The sequence below is a fragment of the Lacerta agilis genome, chromosome 7 (genome assembly GCF_009819535.1).
Source record: "Lacerta agilis isolate rLacAgi1 chromosome 7, rLacAgi1.pri, whole genome shotgun sequence".
Lineage (NCBI taxonomy): Eukaryota > Metazoa > Chordata > Lepidosauria > Squamata > Lacertidae > Lacerta > Lacerta agilis.
In genome coordinates, this window is record NC_046318.1 from 13,417,351 (window position 1) to 13,428,917 (window position 11,567).

An 11,567-nucleotide genomic window follows, 5' to 3' on the forward strand; every position below is an offset into this window, starting at 1 on the left:
GTTGTGAGAATTCGGGTGGCTCTATTGTTACTAGTCTCCAGTAACTGTGCTCCTGACCAAAGTGTGGTTGGTGCCCTTTCTTGTGGGCATGTGGGAAGCCCATTTTGGAAGCTCTCTCCCCTAACCTCATAACTTCAGAGGAGCCAAATTACCACTTATGATGAACAATTTCACAGTGAGCACCAGTGGATCAAAATCTCTCCTGTTTAATCAAGGGATACAGATTATTGTACCCACAGTGAGGGCTGTGAGTCCAAAATGTCTTCTTGGGCTCAGAAATCTCACTGGAGGTGAGGGCCACAAGCTCCTCTCCTTGTGTCACAGGAGGCCCAGCAAAGAATAACCATGTATCAACCAGCCTTGCATGTGTCAGACACATGTCCCAGGCTCATACTGTAAACATATATGGTTTATGCAGCCATGGATGAATGATGCATGCATGAATCTATAAATCATGATTTACAAAGCCTCAGATGTTCAAATGTGGACGTGAACTTGCCAAACCAGACTCTTCTAAATGAAAGGGTTGACTATGTTTTCTAGAAATATCAGATTTAGAATTATGGAATGCCTACTTTATGGCATGGGGATTATTTGGGATAGTGATACCACTGATAGATCCTGGGTCTGGTTTACAGAGCAATTTCTCCCCCGCATTCCTATCAAATGTTAACTAATGGTGGGTAAAAATGTTACCCACTGTTTCATTTGTAAGGAAAATATGTGTTTAAAAATAATAATACACTGGAACCTTGGCTTTCAAGTGTGTCGGAAGCTGACCAATTGAGAACCCAAACGCCGAAAACCCAGAAGTAATTGCTTCCGTTTTTGAATGTGCCTTGGAAGTCAAATGGCTTCTGAGGCACATTTTTCATTCCCCCCCCCATTGACTTTGCAGCCAGCCCATTGATCCTCAGTTTTTGAACAATTTGGAAGCTGAATGGTCTTCCAGGACGGATTACGTTCGAAAACTGAGATTCCACTGTAATAAAATGTTCTGAGAGGCAGAGATATTCTGCTACATCTCGCTTTGGATACTATATGCAATGCCTTGGCTTGTAGCTATGTGTGGATTTTAATGCAGAGTCTGTCTCCCAGCCACAACTGTGAGTGTTAGAAAGGGGAAGAAGAGGCTCACCTTCTATTGCAGATTCCCATTGCTTTCTAATCTAGCCACCTGTGCCAAGGTATTACTGTTCAAAGTCTTCTTAGAGGCAGAATTGGGACTTTGGGTGGTTCTGATCTATGGTATGAACAGTTATATGAAGGAGCAGAAGGCTACATTAATCAAACCTTTGTCTTCTAAGGCGTTCTGGATTCCGGTTCTCGAACTTCTGCCAAAATTTGCCTGGAGTGAAATTTGCAACACTTCTGGAAAGTTCTGCTCAGGTTGAATATCTGTAGGAATTCTGAGGGCGGGTAAAGACAAGGTAGATAATGAAATTAGTCCCAGGGAACGGCCTGAAGGCACACAAGGCTTGCAAGTCTGGGTGTGGTCAGTGCCTGGTGAGTGACAACCCATCTGCCACCTTGGGTTCCATAATGGAAGGAAGGTGGGATATAAATGTTAGGAATTTATTGAGGGTGGGGAGGTTGGACATATTTGTGCAAAGTGCCATCTGCTTAATGATGTTTTCACATATGGTCAGGGGCTGTAGCTCAGAAGGTTTGCATGCAGAAGGTTTTGGGTGCAGTCCCCGGTATGTCACAGCTAGTTACGGATGTTGGGAATTTTAGTCCAAAAACAACTGGAGACCCAAGTTTGGGAAGCACTTAGCTAGATGAACCAGTGGCTTTCTTCCTATGCTCCATTTATACCTGTCAAGGCTTCAGAGAATCCTATCCCTCTCATGGTGGGGTGCCAAGAAGTAGATAAACAACAAGAGTTCTTACCAGTAGTTTATTCCATATTCACCGAGAGAGACTAAGGAATGCGGTCTCTTGCAGAGTATGGCGTTGCTCCAAGTAAAGTCCCACCCCCCTCAGTCCCTCCTATTCTACGTCATCCCTGCGCCGGCTGATCTGTGCTTTCTGCCTCTGAGCTTTCTGTTCTACTACTCTCAGGGCATGCCTGCTCCTAGGAGAGGCGGGGTCAGGAATGCTTTCTAGAGATACTGAGTCTGTTAGGTGTTTCTCCCCTGGTGCTGTTTCTCCCTCCAATATTTCCCAGCTTCTCCCCTCTGTAGCCTTTGAACTACGACCTTCTGCAAACCACTGTTCTAAATCTTTACTGTCCTCCTCTACTCGGGAAGGTGCAGAGAGAGGGGTGGGCAGTCCCCACCATTCCTCCTCAGTCCAGCCCCTGACAATACCCAAGGGGGGTGGGAATAAGCATTTCCTCTTACTGCTCTTTCTGGGAACTGGGGAGGGAACATTGGTTTCCTACTAGTGTTACAATGTGGGGGCTTGGATTGCACATAATAATAATAATAATAATAATAATAATAATAATAATTTCCTTATTTACTATGAGTGTATGTGCACTATAGACTTAAAATGGTGTAACTATTGTTTCCATTCTCCCAAGGATTCCAGGGAACTATAGCACTGTCATGTGGGGGGCAGGATGGGGCTCCAAGAGAGAATGATCAGTTGTCCTTAAACTACAACCTTATTTAAGGAAAGCCACGACAAGTCAAACCAGTAGAAAACAAACATAAATTTGGAATGTAGGTACCAGTTAAGCCCGCAGTCTCTGCTGGTGGTAAATTGCTCATCATTCCCCTCTGCACAACAAATTCCAATGCTGGTGTGAGAAGCCAGCCAGCTCATGGGTGTTTTGTGTTTTGACCCTGGCTCAAAACAAGGTGGCCTTCTTTCTGGGTAACCCTCTTTTCTCTTTCCTTGTCCCCAGGGCTCCAACATGGGAGGCAAACTGAGCAAGAAGAAGAAGGGCTACAATGTGAACGACGAAAAGGCCAAAGACAAGGACAAGAAGGCTGAGGGGGCAGCCGTGGAGGAAGGAGAGGCTCTGAAGGAGAACGAGCAGAGCCAGGCCACCACAACGGAGACGGCAGAAGTGAAGGAGAACAACCAGGAGGATAAGCAGGGAGACAAGGAGGCCAAGAAGGCGGAAGAGAAAGAAGGGGAGAAAGAGACAGCTGCCCCGAGCCAGGAAGAGCCCAAGAAACCTGAGCCAGAAAAGCCTGAGGCCGCCGTCGATGCTAAGGCTGAGCCTCCGAAGAACAACGAGCAGCAGGCGCCCAAGGCAGAGGAGACCAGCCCTGCCGCTCCTCCTCCAGCCAGCAGCGACGCGCCGAAACCTTCTGAGCCCAGCAGCGATGCAAAAGCTTCCCAGCCTTCAGAAGCCACAGCTACTAGTAAAGTAGATGACAAGGGCAAGGAGGAAGGGGAAGTCAAAAAGACTGAGGCTCCTGCAGTACCCACAGCCCCCCAAGAAACTAAAAGTGAAGTGGCCCCAGCTTCAGACTCAAAACCTAGCAGCAGTGAGGCTGCGCCTTCTTCCAAGGAGACCCCGGCAACAACAGAAGCACCTAGTTCTACTCCTAAGGCCTCAGAGCCTGCGGCCCCGCCAGAGGAAGTGAAACCATCTGAAGCCCCGGCAACTAATTCGGATCAAACCATAGCAGTGAAAGATTAAATTTGGACAGCCTATTGGGAAACGAAGCAGCGGCAGCAGCAGAGCAACAACAAATTAACCACTTTAAACAACCTGTGTATTTTTATTATTCTCTCTCTCTCTCTCTCTTTCTCTCTCTCTTTCTCCAGCTCTACTAACTCATTTCAGATCTGAAATAACAATATGTATTGCCCAGGAAAAATTAAAAAGGAAAAAAAAAAACAAAGTTTTGTCCCATCAAGTTGAAAGGGAGGGGGTTGGGGTGCTGGTTCTGACAGAGGACGGGCTGGGGTGGGGATCCAAATAGTATTTTTGTGGGGAAAATATCTAATATACTTTCTGCCAACTTTGCAAAGTCCTGTATTTCAATCAGTAGTTTAAAATAAGGCAACCCAGATGTCCAAAAATGCAGTACCTCTTTTTTTGTACGTGAACCGCTTGGTAAATGCACTCCACCAATCTTTGGATCTTTTTCCTTTCTTCTTTTTCTCTAATGGGGGGGTTTGTGAGTGATGATGTAACTGAAGATTCTGCCCAATTGGGCTCAGTGCCACACCAATCAGATCTTTTATGAAAGCAGTATTTCCTGTGGTTTGTATTTTTTTTTAATTTACAGCCTTTATCATTTTGTATTTTTTATGCAGTGGATGAACGGCAGCTTTCAGACAAAACTCACACAGCTGTCCACATTTTTTTCTCAATGCCAACCCTCTGATTCTTCTTCCTCTCCAAATATTTTTGGGAGTTAAAAAAATAAAAAATAAAAAAACGAAAACGAAAAAAAAAAAACCGCATTCTCATCCTACTTAGCCTACCTAGATTTCTCATGACGAGTTTAATGCATGTCCGTGGTTGGGTGCACCTGTAGTTCTGTTTATTGGTCAGTGAAAATGAAAATAAAAATAAAAATTCTGCGTTCATTGCAGTTCCAGTTTCTCTTCCATTCTGTGTCACAGACACCAATACACCACTCATTGGGGAAAAAAACAAAACGAAAACGAAAAAGCAAAATGTACAATGGATGCATTGAAATTATATGTAATTGTATAAATGGTGCAACAGTAATAAAAGTTAAATAATTTAAAAACATTTAAGGTGTTAGTGGTTGCAAATTTATTCCGATTAACTCTGCTTGCTTGCTTGCTTGCATGTAGTGAAAAATATTTGGAGCTGTCCATGGTAGTTTAAATGTGAGCCCCACTCTTTTCAAAGATGGCTCCCCCTGCCATTATCCCTGATATTTGAACTATGATGGCTGGGGTTATCTGGGGGTCCACAGAGCCTAGCAGAGGAAAAGTGGAGGGATCTGGATCTCTCCGTTTTAGGACTTTGTCAGAACGTCGGCCAGCCTGAGGCATCAAACCAAGGGCTACAGCAAATTCAGAGTCACAAGCTGAGGTCAGTTTTTCGAAAGGCCGTACTGGTGGATGTGGAGACAAGTTGGTAATACTATTAGTGGGGCCAAAGAAGTAGGGAAAGAAATATAGCCATGAAGCAAAGCAAGAGCAGATAGAATAGAACAAGAGAGTTCTCTGTGAGTCACATATAGGTGCTGTCACATGGACCTAATCCACTAACAGGAAAGGGAAATGTCTATAGTGACAGAAATAAGCAATGACCAATCACAGGGCAGGGAAGAGAGCAAGCCAAAGAAAGAGTATACAGGTGAAACTCAGAAAATTAGAATATCGTGGGAAAGTCCATTTATGTAAGCAATTGTTTTCATTGGCTACTGGAGTTTAATATATGAGATAGACTCATGACATGCAAAGCGAGATATGTCAAGCCTTTGTTTGTTATAATTGTGATGATTATGGCATACAACCCCAAAGTTGAAATTGTTAATTTGGGGTTCTTATCAGCTGTATGCCATAATCACCACAATTATAACAAATAAGGGCTTGACATATCTCGCTTTGCATGTCATGAGTCTATCTCATATATTAGTTTCACCTTTTAAGTTGAATTACTGAAAGAAATGAACCTTTCCATGATATTCTAATTTTTCGAGTTTCACCTGTAGCTACTTGGGGGCAATGAGGCCTCTGGTTTGCCATGGAGGGGCAGTGGCTCAAGTAGCAGACGCTCCAAGTGTCCCTATTTTCCAGGGACAGTCCTGGTTTCTAATTTTATCTTGGAATGTCCTGCTTTTCCTTATGAGATCCCTATTTTCACTGGAGAAATGTTGGTATGGTAGGACGTCCCTATGTTCATCAGAGAAATGTTGGAGGGTGTGGAGTTATGTGAGCCCCCAAGCCAAGGAGGTAAATAACTATAAACCTTTAGAAGATATCTGAAGGGAGAAGCATTTCTCCAAAAGCCAGAACCCAGGCTGTGTAGGGCTTTTAGGGTCTAAACTAGCACTTACTACTGGACTCGGATAACCAGTGCAGGCATATCAGAACTGTTGAGGTGTGTTCATTCCAGCACACACTTGAACAATCAGGTGACAGCATTCTATACCGGTGGAAAGTTCTGGACTCTTTCCAAAGGCAGTCCTATAAAAGACGCATTCCAGTCGTGCTGTCTAGAGGTTACTAGAGCATGCCGGATTGTAGCCAGGTCATTGTTTTCCAGCAAAAGTTGCAGCTGGCAAATCAGCTGAAGTTAATAAATGGCCACAGCTTCCACCAGAGACTCTAAATCTGGCTGTAATGCTAAGTCCAAGAGTACCTCCAAACCATGAGCCTGTTCCACAGGGGAACTTCTCCACTTCTCCAGCTAGCCAGTTCAGCAAGTCACCTGCTATATTGCTCAGACATAACCCGGATTGAACTTCAGTTTATCCACCTTTGTGGAGCCCAGTACTGATTCCATATACCCTTCAGGAAAGCAGTTGCCACATCAACATACAGTGGTACCTTGGTTTGCGAACAGTCTGGTTTGTGTACGTTTTGGATTACGAACACGTCAAACCCGGAAACGTGTGTCCCGGTTTGTGAACTTTTTTTGGATTACGACCCGCCTTTTGGGGGGATTACTAATTTTTTTTTTTTGAGGCCCCATTGGCAAAAGCGCACCTTGGGTTTTGACCTGTTCTGGTTTATGAACAGACCTCTGGAATGGATTGTGGTCATAAACCAAGGTACCACTGTACTGGTGACACTCAGGGCCTTTTTTCAACAGGAACTCACCAGATCTCAGTTCTGACACCTCTCGGGTAAGCACCTTTTTCTTCCCAGAGTAGCTGTATGCACAAAGCTAGCTTGGAAGTATATTATGGTGCAAAATGATCGAGCACGGCACTCATTCCTCAGCAACTCTTTTGAAAAAAGCACCCAGGGGAAGAATCCATGCCTTTCAAGGAAGCATACAACGAAATAAACAAATGGTATGTGTGTGTTAACGAATAGAAATCAATTGTTAGTGTTTTGTTTAAAGCTGTTGCCATGGGGTGTTTCACCAACCAGCCTCAACATAGCTCTTCAGCAATCTCCTGGAGAATGTCACAGGCTGTAGGTGTTCCTTTAGGATAAGTTGGAAGTTTTCTGGTTCCTGCTCGCTTTATGCTTTTGTTCCAGTCAGACATGAAGTGCCATAATATGGCCTTTAGCAGCTCCTTTCGTTTGAGCCTTAACTATGCTTGAAGACTACAGATACTCTTGTTCAGTTTAGATTTGAAGATCTGTCCAGCCGCTTGTTTGGATGGAAGCTCACTTTTGGAAGGGAGTGTCGGTTGACTCCCACCCATAGCTGCCAGCTCTGTAGGGCTGAGGTGTCTTCCACCTTCCCAAAGTCTGTTGGGATGGGGCCTAGTCCACCCAACCCTCAAGGGGCAGGAGAGGCAGAGCCCTTCCTCACCCACCTGCCCCTTCCTCCTCCCTCTCTCTTACTTTTTTTCTGCTGCCCTCCGCCACCTTGGGAGATGCTGTGCAACCTGGCAGGATGTTGCCCTGGGCTGCGCGGCATCTGCGACAGTCGCACAACGTTGCGCTAAGTGTGGCGTCACACACTGCATGCATGATGAGCCTCCTCAATGTTGGGTGCAACTCGGCACCTCTGCTCTTACGTCTCAGAAGGAACGACTGTCAATTCCTGTGGCCACAGGACAGGAATCAGAAGCATCTTTGCCACCCAGAGCCACATGTGGCATTGGGCAGGTGCTAGGTGGGTACATGGCAGTGGGCATGGGCAGCTGTGGCTGTGGCTGTTGCTGGTGGTAGGCAGAGCCACTTGCAGCATGCGCACATTCTGTGTGTGCACTCACACAATTTCAAAGGGGGGGAAGGTGCAAGTGGGTGTCCCTACAGAGTGCCTTCCTCTCAAGATGTTGCTTGTCAGTGGTTCACATTCTAGTTCCTGTGCTGCAACTCAGTGTTGGGAATCCCTCCCTGGAGTTGGAACCATGGCTGTAATCCATACTTTGCCAGGTAAGGCTGGGTTTTAGAAAGCTATATCTGAAGATACAACCCATACATCTTTCCTTATTATACTGTTCCAGATACTTGTAGGTGGAACTGAGAAGCCGCCATTTTTCGTGGTACAGATGTCCACGATTTGTGTCCTGTTCCATAGCAGCATCTTGGAAAAGCTGAACTTAATCCACAGATCTACAACCAATGCTACTGTAAAATAGATGCAGATATGTGGTTTGGGGGCTGTCTGTTGCTGCATTTTAGTCACCTATTGGTACTTGCCCTAGTTGAAGAAAATAATATGAGTCCCCATGCACAGAGAAGCTGTTGAACTTTTATAAAACACGTTAAGAAAAACCCAACTAATGTGAAAGGATGAGAGAATACCAGGCTGCCAAGACATAGTGGAGCTTGAACCAGCAACCCTACATGTCAGCGACTGGCTCGCTGCTCCATGTACCAGCAAGATTGCTGGTTGGAACAGGAAATTGCCACTGGATGCTATAAATCTTCCAGATTTGATATGCTCCTTCATTCTGAGCAATTTATCAGTAAGGAAGGCCTTGAGGGGGTTTATTGATCTGTGTTTGCCTGAATTCCTTGCCAGGACTTGGGCCTGAATGCCTCCTGAAGACAATGAGATGTTGAGATTTGCCATTGCATCTGGTTTGCAGATAACCTGAATGGTTTGAACAAAGCAGATCACAAGACTACATCGGCCTCGGCTAACTAAACCATGCTTGCTAAATAGATAGAACTATATCCTAAGTGGAAGGCCTTTTTGTATGAACAATGCTTGCATTAGCTAAAAAGGCAGGGTCCACTCAGTGAGGAGGAGCCTTTTATAGAAGAGGGTAAGGAATACAGTCTGGCCTTCATTGTAGCTGGAGAAAGCCTTTAAAAAATCATTTGCAGAGATACATACATCAGAAATGCACAGACTGAGCACATAGCCTCTGAAATAACCAAAACAATAGAACAACAGCAACAATACAATTTTTCAAAATGATTTTTTGTGCTAATTGGTATGGGTGTGCACCACCAACAAAATTTAGTCAGAACCCTAGTTCAGTGCTTCAGAAAACTGCCTACTTTAGTTAGAGGTGCCTTGTGACCTGTCTGATTCAGCTCAGGGTCCATCTGTATAAATCTGCTTCATAATCCCTGCCCCCCCTACTTCACTATTGATTTTTATTTTTAGGCAGCAACTTTTTTCTTTTGGACAAAAGTGGATGAAATTTGCAGGCACACCCGTCTTTCCAGGGTGAATAAAGGCTACTACATTATAGGCAAATGTGTTTAGAGGTTTCGTGCTGGGCACCTTTGAAGTTTGATTTTATTTTATTTTTACTTTTTCTATTTTTGGGGCAGAGTTTGATGAACTTTGCAGACAAGGTCACCCCTTCTGAGGGTAGATAAATCCTGTCAAATTTGAAAAGGCAGCTGCAGTGGTTTTTCCCACAGGGACAGCCATTCCAGTTTTAAGCTGGGTGAAAAAGGAACCACTTTACCCTGCCCTCTTAGTGTTTTGTAGGCTGTTGATCTCAAAACGGCAGATGTGAGATAGGTGCCCCTAGGTAAGAAAACTCCAGATTGGAGACAACAAAGTTCTACAGACTGCTTCAGATCTCCATGTTCCTACTCTTGCTGCCTCATATAAATCCTGATTAGCAACGCAACAAGGCAAACATCCATTTGAGGCACCACACTTCATCTCAGGATTCAGGATGCACACCCCTATTGTGTGGGGGATAGGAGATGGTGAGAAGAAAGAGGGAGAGAGACTTGCACATGATGTAATGAGGACCATCAAGTTGGTGTCCCGGTGACCCTAGGAAAGCCCCCGCTTCCAAGGAACTGCAGTAATTGTATTAGTTGGGACAGGGCAAGAACATGCTTTTTTATTAAAAACTCCAACTCAGGTATGGGTACTAGCTGAATGCAGGGATGATCATTGGATAATAGAATTGGTTGCTGTGGACACCAGGCTCCTCCAAGATGACGTGCCTGATGGGGAAATTACACAATGACACATAAAATGGAAAGAGGGATAAGTTTCTCCTTTGGCACCAGAGATATCTTAGAAATGAAGGAGGGATGGGACGCTTGTTTATATGCCCAATGTTTAACCTGGACCCTGAAGTCCACCTCCGAGGGCCTTTTAGCCCTCATTGCGAGAAGTGAAGCTACAGGGAACCAGGCAGAGGGCCTTCTCAGCAGTGGCCTATGGAACGCCTTCCCATCATATGTCAAGGAGATAAAGAACTATACAACTTTTAGAAAACATCTGAAGGCAGCCCTATATTGGGAAGTTTTTAATGTTTGATGCTTTATTATGTTTTTATATGTGCTGGAAGCCGCCCGAGTGGGTGGGGAAACCTAGCCAGATGAGCGGGGTATAATAATAATAATAATAATAATAATAATAATATATTGCCATGCTCCCAACCCCAAGCACACACATACATTTCTTCAAAAGTGGGAAGATGTCCAGGAAAACTAGGAAGGAAGGACTTTGAAGGATGAAGCACTAAAAGTATCCTCTAAGAAGGAAAAGACCTACCAAACCTTGGACTAATTCCATTTGTATTCTACTACAGCTACTTGATGGTGAGCAAAACACAGCTTATTTTAGTTTCTTTTTTAAAATGCATGCTTCATAGGAAGTTAGCAATTTAAAAGGTGCTAAATGGATCGGCCTAGACATGCTTTGCCTCAAGACACAGGGAAAACGCAGAGAAGGGAACATCACAACCAGCTTTCTTTGCACTTCTTTGACAGTGTATGCCATCCATGCATGGCAAAGCTCCCTCTACAGATGAATCTGGCCACCCTGACCTTATAATGTGGATGCTTATGGGTGCCTCAAAATGGAGACGCTCCCTCTGAAGCAATCCTATCAAAGACCATGTCTGGTCTACATAGAAATCTTGATTGCTTTCCATTCCGACTTGCACTCCAGTGTTAATCCACTTGCATGTGTACCAGTCATTGAATACTAGTTTGGATTTGTTTAATCTTTGGACCAAAACACTGTGGTCACTTATCAATTTACAATTATGCAGATGTGATTTCTAGCTCTTCTAAACAATTCTTAGCATTCATGTAGCTTTAGAGGGTTCAAGATGCATCACATCACACAAATATTATTTTCTTATTACACTTAAGGAGAACAGCTGAGACGATGAGATAGCAGCTGACCTAATGACACAGGTAATACTTGAACCCATGACTTCCTGATTTGCTGGTCAGTTGCTTAGCCTTCTCAAAAAGGCTAAAATGACCCCAGACAAAGTTAGGACCCATTTAAAAAACAACGTGCCTTAGTTTCAACCCTTGTCATCTTCTAGGAACTATCAGCTATGTTAGCAATGGAGTTTCCATACTCCGAGGCAATATACCACCTACTACCAGATCCTGGGGCAAACAATTGAGGGTGGCTATTATGTTCCTACCCCATGACAGTAAGAAACCTGCAGTGATGTAGCATGGGTTGCTAGGGCCCAGGGCAAGGCAGGATGGGTGGGTGGGAGGGAAATGGATGGAGTATGCATGTGCATTCAACTGCCTAACAATGTCCATGTCACCCAGGAGATTGCAGCCATAGAGATAAGAAAAGAAGAGTCATTCTG

The 11,567-nt window shown here is 44.4% G+C and overlaps 1 protein-coding gene across 1 annotated transcript in view; it reads left to right on the forward strand.

Moving 5' to 3' along the window:
* Positions 1-3,645, forward strand: part of BASP1 (brain abundant membrane attached signal protein 1) — an 81,417-nt gene extending 77,772 nt beyond the window's left edge. The window contains exon 2 of the mRNA XM_033154393.1: positions 2,855-3,645. Coding sequence (XP_033010284.1) covers positions 2,864-3,601 — 738 coding nt within the window. The 5' untranslated portion in view covers positions 2,855-2,863 and the 3' untranslated portion in view covers positions 3,602-3,645. The remainder of the gene's footprint in view (positions 1-2,854) is intronic.
* The last annotated feature ends 7,922 nt before the right edge of the window (positions 3,646-11,567 follow it).